We start from the raw sequence: 18,233 nt of genomic DNA, 5'->3' as shown, positions 1-18,233 counted from the left end.
TTGCTTAGGAAGTTCAGTCTTGGTTAATTCCACCCTAGATGATCCAAGCAGGACGTAGATCATTTAAGAGTTAACAGCAGTGTGTCCGTTATTAAGCCTCAGGCATGGCGGTTCAGACTTCCCCTCGGCCTTCTCTTCAGGACTGAGCTGGGTCCTCCTGCCTAGAAATAGCTGTCGCTGCTGCATCGCAGTGATATGGCTGAACTGTTGTAGAATTTGTGGGTAACAGGTGGAAGTGAGGAGTCTTCATTCACAGGAGCAAATCACAGTGAAAGAGTCTGCAGAAGGAGGCGAGAAGCTCTTACTGACAGCTAGGATTCCAGGCTGAGCTCTGGAGTGGCTGGCCCCTGGCAGTGCGGGGATATGTAAATTAGGGGAGCTAAGGTTTCCTTTGGAGATCTGTCTTAATGATTTCGGGTATGCTACTCTTTCTCATGAACTTTGGAAGTTACGGTACTTGTGAATAGCCTGCCTTTAAAAAATGAAAGAAAGAAATGTTTTTTTAAAAATTGAATGCATTCGTACAAAACAACTTGCCGTGTTGCCCAGTGAAAATCAGTAGAAACCATTTTATTAAGCTTGGCACTGCCCGACCTGGTTTTCTGGAAGTCCTTCATCTCTTCCTAGCCCCGTACCCCTGTCCTCCTCTGCTCCCCACTGTTCACTGTGTGGTTTTGTGTCTTCTCTTAGTTAAAGCGTGTTGCTTTCTCCAGTTTAGTGTCATTTAATGTTTGTGTCCCATCGATATTTCCAAAAGAGGGAAGCGCTCCGTCTGGTGCCAGGTCTTCGTTACTAAACATTAGCGGAGCATCCCATCACAACGCCTGAGCCTGGGATTTGGGAGCTGATTTCAGTTACGTAGTCCTCTGCCAGAAAGCTCCTGGCAGCCGTGAGTGCTGTGGTTTATTTGTGCGTAGCTCACCTTCCAACAAGGGGCGAGAGACATAAGGGAGACTGCTGAGGTATAGATTACATGAACCCAGATAAAAATAGATGAAATAAAGGCAGATTAGACAAAGGAAAGGGAAGGGAGGAGAAGGAGATGAGGAAACTACTGAAATTAGTAAACAACACTGTAAAATCATACGCACTTCCTAGGGGTTGGCCGTAAACTCTACTTTAGGCTATCCAACAATTGTAGAATAAAGCAACATGTGAGTAATTTTATGTTTCTTATCCTTTTAAAAATGCTCATTTCATGTAAGATCAGATAGCCATGAAGCCTTTAAATGACGGTGGGAGAAATCCAAACGATACTTATGAAGTTACACTGACAATCACGTTAACACTAGCCACATTTAACATTTATGAAGTGCTTCTTAGCCTACTAAGTGACACGTATGATCATTGTCACCTTGTCATGGAGATCTTGGTGTTCAGACCTGCAGAGATCTGTATGAATAAGCTCACCCTCTTCCAGAGCAAAGAAACCTTGAAAGCCCAGAAATCACATGACTCCTCTCTGTTCTGTGATGCCCTTACATGTGGGCTGCCACACAGTAGGCATCTCCTCTGCCCTTACATGTGGGCTGCCACACAGAGGGCATCTCCTCTGCCCTTACATGTGGGCTACCACACAGAGGGCAGACAAAATGCTTTTGCCATCTGGAAAGTCATTCTTTAAAACTGTGACATAATAGCTTGTAAATAGTGGCTTTCAAAAAAAAAAAATATTGGAGCAGCAGGAGCTTATTGTGTGATCTTTCCCATGCTTTGTTTTTAGAGTTCTTTTTTTAAAATACATTTTATTAATTTATTCATATTACATCTCGAGAAGTTCTTTTTTATGGATTAATCAAAATTTCGGCAGTATCATGGTAACTTTTATTTTTTGAGTTTCATATTATTGTCCAAGACAGGCATAATAGACATACCATGTGGAGAAATGGACTCACATGCTTTTGAAGTACCTATTGTATACAATGTTTTCAAGGAAACTGCTTTTGAAGTACCTACTGTATACAATGTTTCAAGCAAATTGTAACTAATGGGTACTAAGTTGCAGACAGGAAATACGGGAGGAACAGTGATATACAGTCATTAAACTGCTGACAAATGTAGGTTGTTTCTGTTTGTTTTTTAATGTGAGAAGCAGGGGTAAATAAATACAGTTTTCCATTATTTAAAACTAATACTTGTTAACTTCCAGGATCAACCATATCCTCTGTCCGCTTTTTCTACCTGTCTCAGCTCTGACAGTTACCACCACTGACTAGGTTAACCGAATAGTGATCCAGGACTGCAGCCGGGCCGTTAGCTTCTGCACCTCAACACCATGTTAAATTCTGTCTGCCTAGTCTCCAAGCTTAACTCAGGTCTCACCTCATTCCATCATCTGGGTGGGATGAGAGGCCTGTGAGGGTGCGGCATGAGGGGCGGCCATAGCTTCCTTCCCTGACTCTGTCTGCTGTGACGCAATCTAGTAGTTAATAAAGACATCGTTCAGCCTCATGCCCCTCACTAAACAGGGCCAGAATCTTGAGGTAAAAATATTCTTTAAACTTGAAACCGGTGTGATCCTATTTATACATTAAGTTTGGTCTTGTCTCTTGACTGGCTAGACAGCAACTTCACATGACCTCCCACTGAGGTTGGTTCAAGGTCTCTCCCTGCTGGCTGTGAGTCCTTATGTGATTTTGAGGTGGCTCTAAAAACCCAGACACTACCCATGGAACGTGGCTTAGGTCAGCCATGTGGATCATCTTCCTGGGTTTCTTAAGGTTGGCGGGGGAGCTTGCTGTCGAGGAGTGTGCATAGGTGACCGTTGGCGTGTGTCGTATCCTACGGGGTAAGATGGGCGCTGGCGTTGTGGCTCGGCCTCACCACTGACTAAACTAGTAGTTTATATCCCTATATCCCAGTCCCTTATCTCTCTCCCACAGCTTTAAGTGGTTTGGGATGGCGGGTTAGTGGGTCAGCACCACCAGTTTTTAAAATCAGTGTGTTGCTCAGAGTAAGTGTTGATTTGGGCAGTTTTTGCCTTGGTGTGTGTGTGTGTGTGTGTGTGTGTCTGTCTGTCTGTCTGTCTGTCTGTCTGTCTGCCTGCCTGCCTGGATGTGTTGCTGTAGGCCACAGTAAGAGAGTCAAAAGGCAGTTCCTAGACTGTCTTTCAGTTCTGGTGTTCTGGTGTGATTCTGCCCTGTGGGCTGTGTCTTGGGCCGCCTCACTTGGCAGTAACTTGAAGAGTTAAGCTGATTCTTGAAGACATAAATTCGACAACAGATGGGCTCCAGCTAAGCTGCAGCATAGTCTGCCTGCCTGCCTTTGCCATCTTTCTCATCTCTGTGGGTAATGAGCAGTAAGTTGTGCTCCAGATAAGCATGGCAGCTTGTTTCTGCCGTAATTTACCCAGGCTTCTAGAGACAAGTTTAGCAGTGTTAGGGTAAACTAATATATAGTTGGTGAGAGGGGATATTTTTTAATTATAAGTGAAAAATAGAATTTTCATGGTATTTAGCAAAAAGATCATTTTTATAGAGTCTCTTCACACCTTTCCTTTTTTTGTTGTTGTTTATTCGAGTCAGGGTTTCTATATGTAGACTTGGCTGCCCTGAACTCGCTTTGTAGACCAGGCTGGCCTCGAACTCACAGAGATCGCCTGCCTCTGCCTCCCGAGTGCTGGGAGTATAGATGTGCGCCACTGCGCCCGGCTACACCTTTCCTTTTTAAAATTAAAAACATTAAACTTTATTTTATGAGTATAAATGTTCTGACTGCATGCATGTATATGTGGGCCCTGCGCTTGCCTAGTGCCCATAGAGGCTGGAAGGCATCAGATTGCCTAGGACTGGAATTACAGACTGGTGAGCGGCTAGGTAGACTCTGGGAATCAAACCTAGGTCCTCTGGAAAAGCAGCCAGCACTCTTAATGGAGAAAACGATATAAGATAAAGTCTACTATCGTATATGAAAATGTGCAACATGCTATGACACAGGTGAAAAGCCCAAAGGACAGCATTACGGAGTCAGTTCTCCGATCTTTATGAGGTTCCTAAGGGTCAAACTCAGATAACCAGGGTTACAAGGGAAACACCTTTACCCGCTGAGCCATCTTCAGCTGCAAAATGACAAGACGCCCCTTGAATCAGCTTACAAAGGGAGCCCACTGGTTTGATTATGCAAGTGACATCATAAGGAATCTGCCTTCCTCTCTTGGCTCTTCCCAGCAGCCGTATCTGAAGTGGCCTGCTCAGAGTGTCAGCTTTACATCCATAAGTGTAGCAGAAGACAGCTCGTCCTTCTTAGAAGTTCCCGGAATGCCACTTATTGGCACAAATGAGCCAGCTGCTTTTCTGGAGTCCGGCTGGGTATGGTCAAGTGTCGGGCCTCTTACAGGAGGAGAGGTGGCATTCGCGTTGACAAGGCCTGATTGTCCTCTCACACTGGCCTGTAGTGCCACTACCACCTTGAGTAAAGGGCAGGACTAGTTTTTATGGACCATGGTGACATCCTACTTGGCAGGCAGCTTACAAACAGTGGTTTCCACAGTTCTGGGGGCTGAAAGTCCCAGGTCAGGGTGCCCGCCCACGTGCTGTGTTCTCCCCGGTGGTGGTGCCAGCCTTTTGTATCAGTGTTACAGAGGAGCAAGATGGTTCCTTGGGACCCTGTAAAGGCCAGTAGTCCTGTTTATAAGGACTCCATGGTGACCTGACTACTCGCCAGAGGCCTGCCTCCTAACACTACGGGATTTGAATGTGTGGCTTCGAGACGTGGTGTGGCCCTAGCGCTGCGGTCAGAGGAAGGGAGGTCAGGTGGGCTCGCCGTGTGGGAACGGACACTCTTTGACCCTTATGTCAGATTGCCACAGACTCTCAGCGGCGGAGCTCCATTCTGTGTTCTTACACTGCCCCTGGTTAAACAGGGAGACAGCAGGACCCGTTACCGATCACTGACCCCTCAGGGCTGCTGGCGAATCATCCTTAGGAGCATCTTCAGAAAGTATGGTTCGGTTTCCTCACGTTACATGCTTGTGGTTTGGACTTCCCCTCGAAGATTGTATTTAAGTGTCCTGTTGTCTTTTCTTGTGAAAGAAACCATTGATTCTGCCCTAGCCAGAATCAATCCCCTTGGCTCTTAAGTGTGTGGGAGGCGATCTGGTTACTAATGTAAAATAAAGGCAGACCTGATGACTCCTCTAAGAGTGTATAAGCTGTGATAAAACACCGTATCCAAGGCAACCTAGAGGGGTAGTGGGGAGATAGGCCAGCGTGCAGCAGGAGTGACAAGGGCGCTTGTTTCTCCTAATGCAAGCATGGAGCTAAGAGACCGAAGTGGAAGTGGGACAGGGCACCCCCAGTTTCTGCACTTCTCCCGCGGAGGCCCTACCATCTAAAGAGCCCAATAGGCCACCAACTGGTAACCAAGTGCTCTAAGTGTCTGTGACTATGGGGGACATTAAAAAAAAAAAGAGAGAGAGAGAGCTTATAGGCTTATCAGTAATAGTAATACCACTTTAAACCGTGCAAGGCCCCAGGGCTAGCCTGGGAACCAAGCCCTTTCAACCTGCAGTAAATGTTTGCATTTTCAGGAGAATGACTACCATAACAGGGACCTGTGTTGTGTACTATAAAGCTTTGAGTTGCATAATTTCCATAGTGTCAACGCGTAGCACACATTTATGATGCGTCCATACACCAGGGCAATAGTGAACCTCACATCATGCAACAGTAATGCTTGGGCTGGAGAGATGGCTCAGCGGTTAAGAGCAGTGGCTGCTGCTCCAGGAGTCCTGAGTTCAGTTCCAGGCAACCACATGATGGCTCACAACCATCTATAATGAGATCTGGTGCCCTCTTCTGGCGTGCAGGCAGAACACCGTATATGTAATAATAAAAAAAAAATAAATCTTAAAAAAAGAAAAAGAAAACAGGCCGGGCATGATTGCACACACCTTTAATCCCAGCACTCGGGAGGCAGAGGCAGTTGGATTACTGTGACTTCGAGGCCAGCCTGGGTTATAAAATGAGTCCAGGACAGCCAAGGCTACACAGAAAAACCCTGTCTATAAAAACCAAAACAAAACCAAAACAAAATGGTAATGCTTGAGCAAAAATTTACATAGAAGCTGGGAACATGCCTGTAATCCCAGCACTCAGGAGGCAGAGGCAGGCAGATCTCTGTGAGTTTGAGGCCAGCCTGGTCTACAAAGCAAATCCAGGACAGCTAGGGCTACACAGCGAAACCCTGTCTTGAAAAACATAGAAAATTATTTTAGGAAAAGGAGCATTATTCATGAGGATTCTTATACAGAACTCAAAATGATACTCTGAAAAATGACAGGCCTAGTACTCTTCTTTTTTTTTTTTTTTTTTCATAGACCAAGCCTTGATTTTTATTACTTAAAAGGCTGCATATTTAGTTTGCTTTCTGACTCTGTGCTTGTGCCTTCAACACTTTCACAATGATCTTCTGCTCCTCAATCAGGAAAGCCCGCTCGATCCTGTCACAGACACACTTGGCACACCTGGAGCCACTGTTGACTTGTTTTCTTTGTCTTAGGGAACCTCACAAGGAATTCAGGCCTCACAGCACGAACCCCTCGCAGTCTGCCTGGGCGCAAACCACATGCGGTCTTAGGTGCTTTCCGAACCTTCTTGGTGCACAGGTAAACAATCCTGTGGCCAAGGGTTCTAGACAGCCTGGCTTCGTCAGATGCTGTCTGTAAGAGAGCCTACGACGGTATGTCAAATGCTGGACCATCCTGAGTGCCTCTCAGCACCGTCCCCAGAAGAGTAGGCCTAATACTCTCTATACTTCGATTTTATTATATTTATTTTACTTATTTCTGTTTGTGTGTGGATGCGTGTGCCATGAAGTACACATGGAGCCAGGGGACAATGTGGGAGTCAGCTCTCTCCTCCCATCATGTGGGTCACGAGGATTGAACTCAGACGGTCAGCCTTGGTGACAAGCCCCATTACCCACAAACCATCTCCTGGTCGGCACTCTCTACAGCTGAAAACAAAGCCAAGGAGTAATTTACATTTCTGGATGGCATAACCCTAACATTACTCTGTGTTGTAGTTGTAATCTTGTTTTCTTTGTTAGTTTATCCAAATGGAGCAGAGACCTTGAAACACATATTTCTGAGGTGCCTTAGATTCAAAGCTGTGAGAGAGAAAAGAGAATTTGGGTTAAGGAGGTCCTGCGTGCTGGCCGGTGTCTGAAGGGGAGCTGAGTGACAGAGGGAGTCTCCTAAGGTGGGAGATGGGATGGGACGGAAAAGATGCTGAGCTGAGCTAGTTTGTGAGCGCCTTAGTCATACTCCTGTTGCTGATGACAACACAGAGTGGATGAAGTATTTCTAACTCCACTTTGACTTCGGGTTTTGGTCCAGTATCAAGAGTATTGTCCTGGTGATGCCCCCTTGCATGGCAGCATATACTGTGGTGTCCGGCTGTGGCCTTTGAGCTGCGTGTAGCACAGGATAGCTATGAATGCAGCATAAACTTACTTTTTAAAAAACATTTCCTTTCTGCAATCTTATTGGTTACTTGATTAACAAATTAACAGTTAATTTTTCATTGGTTTAGGCCATTTCAACAGAGAGTTGAGAAGTTAGACCACATTGGACATTTTTGTTTTTGTTTTTGTTTTTGTGAACTTGTTGACGCCCAGAACTGTTTCTGTTGCAAAGAAACTGAATCTGAAATTGTAGCTTTTTAAAAAAATATTTTATTTTATTGCTGAGACAGGATTTCTCTGTGAAACAGCCCTGGCTGTCCTAGATGCCCTTTGGTTTTTGTTTGTTTGGTTGGTTGGTTTTGTTTTGTTTTTTCGAGTCAGGGTTTCTCTGTGTAGCCTTAACTGTCCTGGACTCGTTTTTGTAGGCCAGGCTGGCCTTGAACTCACTGTGATCCACCTGCCTCTGCCTCCCGAGGGTTGGGATTAAAGACGTGCGCCACCATGCCCAGCCATAGCATTCTTATTAGTACCTGTGGAAGTTGTTTCTTTCAGATTGTGTGTGTGTATGTGTGTGTATGTGTGTGCGTGTTTCTGTGCATTGTACATGTGAGTGCACTGCCTACAGAGGCCAGAAGGGGGCATTGGATCCTCTGGAGCTACAGTTACAAGCAGGTGTGATAGTGAGTGCTGGGAACCAAACCCGTGTCTTCCGAGAGAGCCCTCTCACTGCTGGGCCAGCCTTCCAGTCCCTTGTTCAGACTTTGATATTAGGGGAGGTCATGCATCCAGGCACGTGACAGACTGTGATCCTGACATGAGTGGCCTCTGTTGCGTTCACTCTGCTACGTGAGTGAAATCAAGGACTCCCGTTTAACCCCAACTGGAGTATTTAGTGCTGTTTTCTGTATAACTGCTTGGGCTGAGTGTTTCTCTTTCCTGAGTCTTGATTTGGCCTCATCTGATTTGTCATTAATTGTATGTGTTTTCATCAGCCACCTCAAACATCCAGGATTGCCACCAGCTAAGCAGGGCCTAAGTGGACTCTGGGGGGCTAGACTGGGACAGAGAGGGAGGATGAGCAAAGTGAGGAGGGAGAAAGGAGCTGTGGTGTTGGGGGTGGCAATGGAGGCTTTCCAGGGCCGGCATCCTTAGCTGCCTTTTGTTCCACTGTTTAACTGTCCCCACACTTTTAGAACTGTACTCTAAGTGGAGTGGCTCAGGTTGTCCACTTTGGGGGCTCAGGTGAAGGTAGCAGGGCAGGGCAGGCCCCCACCCTTGTTTGAAGTCAAGCCTGTACCACTCTAGTGAAAGCCACTGCCACCTTAGCTCTTCTGCCTAACCCAGACGATCAGGCCTGGCATAGGGCGTGAGTGCTAAGTCCCCTCCCACACTCCCCACTGCAGTGAGCGCCATGGTGGAGATGTGGGCTTTTCCTTCTTTTGATGCACAGATGGAGCCCAGGATCAATCAACCCTCACAGGGAAAGGCAGTGAGGACCGAGCACTTCCTAAAACTAGTTGTTTCTTTCACAAATAAAATGTCTCAACTGCGTCAAATTTAACAAAATGTTTATTCTTTTATCAGAAAGACAAGTGATGGAGTATAAAATACTGTTTTTATGTCTTTTATCTATTGAGACTTACCTGTAATATGTCCATTATTTTAAGGAAAACAGCTGTTTCTTCCTAAATTATTATTTATTTTTTAGGTTTTTGAGACAGGGTTCCTCTGTGTTGGCCTGGCTGTCCTGGACTCCCTTTGTAGACCAATCTGGCCTCGAATTCACAGTGATCCACCTGTCTCTGCCTCCCGATTAAAGGTGTACGCCACCACTCCTGGCTGCAAATTATTTTAATCTATTCATCTAAAAAGGACTTTGTCTATATTTATTCCAAAGTTTTTTAGCATTGTGAAAAATATGATTATTAAATGTTCAAGTTGTGAGATAGAAGTATGTCATTGCCAAACTCCCTGTTTTAAAAAATAAAATGGGGCTGGAGAGACGGCTCAGTGGTGAAGAGCACTGACTGCACTTCAGAGGTCCTGAGTTCAACTCTCAGGAGCCACATGGTGCCTCGCAACCATCTATAATGTGATCTGGTGAATACTGTATACATAATACATAAATCTTAAAAAATTAAAAATATAAAATAAAATGCCAGACTGGACATGGCCGTGCATGTCTTTAATACCAGTGCTTGTGAGGCAGAGGTAGGGGGAATCTCTGTGAGTTCAAGGCCAGCCTGGTCTACATAGAGTGCTCCACATGGTGAGGCTTGTCTCAAAAATAAACAAATAAAATGCTTGCTTTTGAAATATCTTGAACTTTCTAACATTCCCACAAGCTAGCAAGTCATCAGGGTGTGTTTGTGCGGGTGACACCCCACACAGTCAGCTCTGAAAAACCAAGGCCTCTGACAACTCTTAGAGAGCAAGTCGGAAACCGACGGGAATTCCTCCCCAGTGTGGAGGAAGCATCTGGAACGTGGGAGTAAGAGCATCCCCTGTGAGTAGAAGTCCTGACTGGAAGCATATGGGGTTATCTGGCTGCTCTTCCCCAGGTGTCCATAAAACATCTTCTTTACTGAGTCTCTGCCCTCCGCCCCGTGTTGCCTCCTACCCAGCCTTGCAGAGCACTGCTTCTAGGGTGGCCTCGGGGGGATGGATGGTTTGTTCTGGGAGCCTGGTCTTTGATGTCTCTTCACTCAGATAGAAAAAAGATGGCCATGCCAGAAGGACAGGAAGTGGCAAGGGCGTGTGTGGTGGTGCACGCTGTCATATCCCGCGTGTGTGGTGGTGCACGCTGTTATATCCCGCGTGTGTGGTGGTGCACGCTGTCATATCCCGCGTGTGTGGTGGTGCACGCTGTCATATCCCGCGTGTGTGGTGGTGCACGCTGTTATATCCCGCGTGTGTGGTGGTGCACGCTGTCATATCCCGCGTGTGTGGTGGTGCATGCTGTAATATCCCACGTTTGGAGGTGGAGATAGGAGGATGAGGAGCTGATAGTCATTCTTGGCTAAAAGGTGTGTTTGAGGTACATGACACCCAGGATCAAAAAATAAAATCAAAGCAAGCAACTGCTTTTAGTAACTTGGTGAGGAAAAGCCAGACCATCATAGAAATGACAATAGCTTGTTAATGAAGGTCACATCTTATCTTTCAGATGGGTGACATCACTTATTTCTTTTCCTTCCTTTTCTTTCTTTTTACCCCTCTTTTTTCTTTTTTTGAGACAGGGTCTCTCTACGTAGCTCTGGCTGTCTCAGACTTACTATGTAAACCAGATGGGCCTTAAACTCACAGGGATCCACCTGCCTCTGCCTCCCGAGTGCTGGGATTAAAGGCGTGTGCCACCATGCCCAGCTCAGTGCCTATTTCTGCTATGTACCCTGTGTGCTGCGAGGCTGTGGCTGGGCTGGACGTACCTCGTGGCTTCTTGGGGACTGCAAGGCTTTTCTGTCTGAGTGTGCATGCAGTCCTTTAGGTAGAGGCTGGGCTCACATGTTTGAGAGCCCTGTTGGTTAACGAAGCTTCAACTGCCTTGGTTATCACAGCTCTCGAGCTCCAGATCAGTAAAGGCACAGTAGAAATCTCCTCCAACCCTCCTTCTCCATAGTGTCCCCCACCCCAAGGATTTTAAATGGCTTTTGATGACACTGGGACCAGCCAGCCTGTCTTCACTTGATTATCATGTCCACGCTCGCTGACAGTTCTGCCTTCATACTTTGTCCTTTTCGGGCCTTAAGCCTGAATTTTCTTCATAAAAGCCAGTTAGCTCCTCTGCTAACTCATGTCTTCCTGTCTTGTCTTCCCCCGTGTCTGTCAGATGTCTCCTTTTCTGTTTATCGTATTTCCTCTATATTAACGTGCATTGATTGTCCAAAATGATGAGTTTCCTTGTATTGTATTTTCTCCGTGGCCTGGAGCTGTTGAGGCTGCCCTCTGATTTGGCTGCCTTTTGGAGCCTTTGCAAACTTAAAGGGGCACAGACCCTCTGGTCCTGGGGTGCAGCCTCTTCTCTCAGACCCTCTAGTCCTTGGGTGGAGCCTTCTTCTCATTGGTTCTAATTAGCTGCCGTTTTTTGCTGCCTTGAATCCCAGGTGGATCTGTCCTTTATTGACAGCAAGGTCAGCTCCTGCAGTACCTTGGGGTGCTCTCTCTCTCTGTCTCTCTCTCTCTCTCTCTCTCTCTCTCTCTCTCTCTCTCTCTCTCTGCAGTGCCGACTGAGCTTCTCGGGCTCCCCACACAGCTCGGTGGTCCTCTGGCTCTCATGTTGGACAATTGTGAGTGGTGAGGGGGATCATTTGCTTTGCTCCTCAGTGCTGCGTCCGATTGCTTTTGTTCAGCAGCCTCCCAAAAAGAGTTCTTGGGCCTTCCTAAGACTGTTGCTTAGACCGGTGTGGAACAAAGACAAGGAGGAGAAATTGGAGTCCCAAACCACTGCAGGCAGAGGAAACACCCTAACCTCCCATTCTAGTGTTTTGATCCATAGAGTTGGAGGGTTTTTAAAAAGTGGAGTATGGCAGGTTTTTCCTAAGGCTAAATTTAGCAGTTGCTTTGGAAAATCGGAGTGGTACAGCGTGTGCCTTATCGTGGTCTGGCCCTTCCTCTTCCCTCCGCGCTTGGACATCTTACGTGGCTAGCCAGGGAGGCGCAGCTTAATGGACTCCGGTGGCCCCATTTATTCTGGGAAGGAATGAAGAAGTGACTTCACTTTCCCCATCTTTCCAGGCTTCCTGAAACATTTAGGAGACTTCCTAAGCAGCAATTACAGTTCATTACAGAAATAGTCCGAGCCATGCCTCCTCCTGCCTTGTCAGCTCTTGCTGCCACTGAAGCCAAGGGCTGGAAATGGAACGAGAGCCGGCCTCTCGCTCCCTGTCCAAAGAGCAACAGGAGGCACATGTGCACTTGAGACACAAATAACGTGTTTTAAAATAGCAGATGGTATTTGATGGTGGCTCCTTCATTCATTTACCTGCCAAGGCAAACTTTCTCCTACTCTGGCAAGAGGACTCAAAGTGTCTCTGCGTGTACTGCGCAGCAGCTGATGCGCAGACGTCGGTGCCCAAGCATGCATCTGACGTTGTTCTAGAGACTGTTTCTTTTGTTTCGCATAATTAAAATGTCACGTTTACACAGCAGCCTAGCCTGATGGCTGTGTTTAGCTTTGGTAACTAATTACAGGCTCTGCTTTCACAAAGGTATGCTCTGTGGCTGGTTATTTGCATAGTCCGTTTCCCAAGTGAAAAGGGGGCATCTAACAGTTAGGGGTCAGTGATATTTTTAGTGTACAGCGCCAGCGGCTGCAGAAAAGTGACATTGCTCTGCTGGGAAATTCCAGCTTGTATCTTTGAGGACGTCACATGGTTGAGTTTTGCTGCCAGGCTCCTCGGCCAGCACTGTGTAGTGACATCATTTCTTTACCTGAACTGGAAAAAAAAAAGACAGGAAAACACAGCTTTTTTCTCTCCTCCTTCCAAGTCAGCTCCATTGCATTTTTGCCCATTTCAGCCAACCTCTCTCCACTGAAGCAAACAGTAAGAACTTCTGATTGGCACATAGACCACCATGGCAGTGAAATTGCCAAGTCCTTGGACAGTCAGTAAATGACCTCATCGATAACTTGATAACTTGGCTCTCAGGTGCTTAAATTAGAAAGCAATACTCCTTCCCCTAAGCAGTCACTCTGCTTTTGGTGCCAGGTCCCAGCGACCCAGTCTCACTCATTGTGGGACGATTTATAGGAAATGAGTGCACAGTGTTTGCAAGGCAGGGAAGGGAGGCTGGCTGCAGTGTCTTGTGTTCAGAGCTCCACCCCAATGCTTACAAGCAGCATGACTTTGGGTAAGTAAGCTGTTTTCTAAGCCTCAACTTTCTCCTCTCTAAGCAAAGAGGGGAGCCCTTTTGTTGTTGGGAAGATGACTGAGACGTGAGGTGTGCCTGGCCTCTGGAGGTACTCCATGTAGCTGCTCAGTAGCTGTTGTTAATACCCTGTTGAAAGTGGTGGTTGAGCTTCTAAAGAATCAGAAGTTCACAGGTGGACATGGGAAAGGGCAGCATTAGCTGGGGCCCAGAGGCATGGAAAATTCCTGCTGTGTTCAGAGAAGAGTGAATTAGAAGAAAAGAAAAAAAAAAAAAAAAAAAAAAGCAACAAAAAACATCAACATGACCTTGAGCAGTTGCTAATGAGCATGCCACAGTAAAACAGAGGTTTTAGTTTTATGTTACAGGTTCAAAGAGAAGGATTTGATTTAAGATTTTTTTTTAAAGATTTATTTTATGTGTGTGAGTGTTTTGCCTGCGTGTATCACATGCATGTAGTACTTGTGGGCATCAGAAGAGGGTGCCAGATCTCTGGTACTGGAGTTACTGATGGGTCTGAGCCACGGTGTTGGTGCTGGGAACCAAACAAGTCCTCTGCAAGAGCAACAAGTACTCTAAAGTGCTGAGCCAATGTTATGTGCATGGGTGCTCTGTGTGCATGCGCGACTGTGCATCCCTTCTATGCCTGGTGCCCAGTGAGACCAGAAGAGGCCATTAGGTCCCCTGAGACTCAAGTTACAGTCAGTTGTGAGCTGCCATGTGTATGCTGAGAGTTGAATCCCAGGTCCTCTGGAGAAACAGCCAGTGCCCTTAACTGCTGAGCCATCTCTCCAGTCCCAGGCCCCAGTATTTTAAATTATTTTATCTCATATTGGAAACCATTCAGTACAACCATGAAAATTAATAGCATTTCAAAAACTTAAAGTGGGATGCACAAAATCAGGAGCTAGCAGAGGTGCAGCAGGCTCTGGGTCTTTTCTGGCAAACACTCTGTCACGCTCAGAGCAGAGGACCAAACCCCTGCATGTCTCCACTCTGCCAGCAGCAGATGCCATGTTTTCTAAAGTTAGAGGATGCTGTGGGCATCCGATTTCTTGACATTGTTTTCTTTAAAGATTTGGGCAACCATCGGCTCAAAACATTTTAAATGAATCCCTTTGAGAGTTGGGAATTCCTATCAGAGAACTAGGCGTGCCCCCACCCACCCCTGATTGGCTGTGTGGTATTCTGCATAACGGGAAAGGCTGGCATTGGGTAAATCAAGCCCCAGGTAGCTATTCCTGTTTGCTGCTTTGTACTTTTTGAGAGAGCGTCTTACTATGTAGACCTGGCTGACCTGGAACTCTCACCACGTAGACCAGGCTGGATTTTGATTCAACGATCTGCCCGCCTAATCCTCCTGAGTGCTGAGTTTAAGGTGTGTGCCGCTACACGCAGCTCCACCAAGCCATCCTCGGTTGTTGGGCAGCAGTTGGTTGTGTCATGTTTCTTTCTGATCTTTGACATCATCAGAGTTATCCATGACAATGGGTGCAGTTTTCTTTATCCTTATATTTTGAAACTGTAAGAAGTGGAGTTCGACAGTGGTCGGGCCTGCTGCTGTGCCTGTCCTCCTGTGTACCTGAGAGGCTGTCTCCTCCTCCTCGCCATCTATCCACGCTCCCTGGGTGGTATTCGCGGCATGTCATGACTCCTGTTGCCTTGCTTGGTAACACTGTTTCTTTTCTTTCTCTTTTAAAGATTTGTTTATTTATTTTATGTATATGAGTGCTCTATTTGCATGCACACCTGCATGCCAGAAGAGGGCATCAGATCCCATTACAGATGATTCTGAGTCCCCATGTGGTTGCTGGGAATTGAACTCAGGACCTCTGGAAGAACAGACAGTGCTCCTAACCACTGAGCCATCTCTCCAGCCCAGCACTCTTTCTTTTCATCATCTGTATGTGTTTGTTTCAGTGGCCCCAGAGGGTATGAATGAACATTGTAATCATGTTCACTTGATTCATGTTGAGACTGTTTATTTCAATGTAGGGACAGATGGGTTGCTGTGGTTGCATGTGTCTGTATGCATACACATGTCTACTAGCTCTGTCTGCTGATGGAGCCTAGAAACAGTGATCACCAGCAGTAGTGAGCACACACCACACCAAGTCCTGGCTCCTAAACACCATTCTCCAGTGAAAGGAGTCATGCTCCACACCTCACCGGGGTTGTTGCGTCTAAGGCTGGGGCAGGAGAAATAAAAGGCAAACCTGCACCATCTTGTGATCCCTGAAGATTGAGGAAGTGCTCAGAAGAGAAAGATGGTGGTGACACACCAGGAGAGCGTGGGGTCCTGCCTGGAAGAGCTTGTGGCTGGAGCTGGGACACTTTGAGCAAGAAGTCAATAACTTATGACCCAGGGTGGGAAATAAGTACAACAAGGCCAATTTCTTGAAGTGACTGAAGTGGACAGGGCATCCTTCCTCACTGGAGAATTCCAGGTTACGTGTGACACCTCTTCCCTGTGACACAGAACTCAGTGGCCTCCCCTGCAAACACAGACAGGATTTGATTCCTTGCTTCCAAAGACTGCTGGAGAACAATCCCAATGTTACCAACAACTCCAGCAGACCCTGCCCAAACCAAACAGGTCAAGGGTCGCATCATCCATCCACCATCCCAGACCCACTGCTGTCTCCTAAAAACCCCACAGCCCTCATCTAACCAGCAGACAAACCTGAAATGCAGAATCACTTGCAGACTATCCAGCGAATAGTCTTTAAAATGATGGAAGTGAAGAATAAGAGCTGGTAAAAGTCACAAGTCTAAAGGAGCCTGAACACGGATGTGTGCTGTGTCCTGGGCTGAGTCTCGAAAGAAACAAGGCGCATCAGGGAGCCGGGGGCTAGTCAGTCTCAGGCCTGTGGTTAATAGTAGGGCCCTGGCAACCTTTGTTTCCTCATCTTTTGTTTGTTTGGTTGGTTGGTTTGGTTTGGTTTGGTTTTTCGAGACAGGGTTTCTCTGTGATATCTTGGCTGTCCTGGACTCACTTTGTAGACCAGGCTGGCTTTGAACTCACAACGATCCACCTGCCTCTGCCTCCCAGGTGCTGGGATTAAAGGCATGCGCCACCACGCCCGGCTAGTTTCCTCATCTTAACGAAGGGGTTAAATGAATGCTGGCATTAGGGACAACTGGGCGAGGGGCTTATGGGAACTCTGTGATCTTTGCCACATGTGTGTAAATAAAAATCATTAAACATTTAATATTTAAAGGCCCCATAGCTTTGCTTGGGAGAAGACCCCGTGTGGCAGAAGCTCACATTTTGAAGTCCCTTCACTTGGACCTATGTGTTGGTTTATTTAATGTACAAGAGGCATTGGAGTCCTTCCTTCACTGATGAGAGAAACAAGGCGTCAGGTGGATCACACCAGAGTTAAGATCTCTGATATAGCCAGGCGTGGTGGTGCACGCCTTTAATCCCAGCATTTGGGAAGCAGAGGCAGGTGGATCGCTGTGAGTTCAAGGCCAGCCTGGTCTACAAAACGAGTCCAGGACAGCCAAGATATCACAGAGAAACCCTGTCTCAAAAAACCAAAAAAAAGAAAGAAAGAAAGAAAGATCTCTGCTATCTCCTGTGTTCCTTCTTCCATGTCACTGATGTCCTGTTGAAGAATGCCACTTAAAAAAACAGAAAAGGTTTAGGTAGAGCATAGTCTTCATGGGAGCATTGGTGAGTCAGGTGCCAGGATGACTTACTTTCTGGCTAGGGTGTAGGTGCGTGTGCGTGCTTGTTCTGTGGGGCAGGGCCCAATGGTGGCTAAAGTACCTTTCCTTTGCTGAAGCCATGCAGACAAATAGACCAATTTAAAGACTTGCAAGGGCAGAGACACACACCTGGGAGACACCCTACCTTGAATAGAAACTGGTAAGAAACAAAGGGAATGTAGGTTAGTGCTTGACTGTGCAGGAGGAGGGAAGGAAGGGGGGTGTGTCTTAATGTTTTCAAGTCCGGACAGATCTGAGTTGGCTTTGCACTTGGGGAAAAGGCGTGGGTCCCAATTCTCCTCAACAAGCTGGTGTGGATGGGACCAAGCAGTTTCCCCAGGGCTGTGCTGGGAAGGAATCTGCTTCGGTCAGACGATCAACCAAGCACTCGGTGGAAGAGAGAGGGTGCTCTTTCACAGTGGAAGCAAGCCAGGGCCTGAGCCAGACTCCTTGAAATGTGGTCCCAACTAGCATCCCTGGCACCCCTGAGAACTTGTTAGAAGTGCAACTGCTGGTCCTCACCCAAACCTGCGGGGTCAGAAACTCAAGGAATAGAGCCCAGCGGTCTCATAAGCCCTCCTAAAGTGAGGACCACTAGTGTCAGAGGCCATTTTCTACTGAGATATGACATTTGGTACCTCCTCAGTACCTAGTGTGTGTTGGTTTGAGGACATTCCAAAGATACAAGGATCCAGGAAGGCTCAGGTCTCTGACTCAGAGTGTTTGTGTAGAGCCTAAGTGTGTCTTTCCATGTGTTTTGTTGTCTCACAATTATTTACGGTATCTAATCCCAGGTAGATGCTGTGTCAGTAATTGTGCCATATAATTCAGGGATGACAAGAAACCCGTACTGGTCCGTGTGGATGCTTTGCTGGGGTTGTGCTGTAGGGCTCCTATACACAAGGCAAGCACAGAATCACTGATAGACAGTCCTAGGCATTCTGACGTTTGTGTTTGTTTTTTCTTTGACAGGGAGGGTCTCCCTGTGTAGGCCTGGCTGGCCTGGAACTTGCTATGTAGATCAGGCTAGTCTGCATGACTTAGCCTCCTCAGTTCTGGAACTGAAGGTGTGCACCACCATGCCCAGTTCCCAGGCCTTTTCAATTTTGAGACAGGGTGTTAAGTTACTTAGTCTGCTCTGAACTCTTAACCCTCTGGCCTCTTAGGTCACGGTGGTGACAGGCCAGCTGCCAGGCCTGGGTTTTCTGTATGTTCTCTGTGCGTGCATGTACGTAAGTACTTCAGCA

The 18,233-nt window shown here is 46.8% G+C and overlaps 1 protein-coding gene across 15 annotated transcripts in view; it reads left to right on the top strand.

Annotated features, from left to right (window-relative positions):
• The window catches only part of Camta1 (calmodulin binding transcription activator 1), an 850,861-nt gene that overhangs the window by 801,889 nt on the left and 30,739 nt on the right, over positions 1 to 18,233 (top strand). The window contains exon 1 of one of the 15 annotated variants that reach the window (XM_051171609.1): positions 13,214 to 13,254. The exons of the other annotated variants lie outside the window; for them this stretch is intronic. Coding sequence (XP_051027566.1) covers positions 13,230 to 13,254 — 25 coding nt within the window. The 5' untranslated portion in view covers positions 13,214 to 13,229. Of the gene's footprint in view, positions 1 to 13,213; positions 13,255 to 18,233 lie in introns of those variants that run through there. 15 annotated transcript variants of the gene reach the window in all.

The sequence above is a fragment of the Acomys russatus genome, chromosome 29 (genome assembly GCF_903995435.1).
Source record: "Acomys russatus chromosome 29, mAcoRus1.1, whole genome shotgun sequence".
NCBI classification, from domain to species: Eukaryota; Metazoa; Chordata; class Mammalia; order Rodentia; family Muridae; genus Acomys; species Acomys russatus.
The sequence above is the reverse complement of the archived record's forward strand: the minus strand, read 5'-3'. Positions and strand labels throughout refer to the sequence as shown.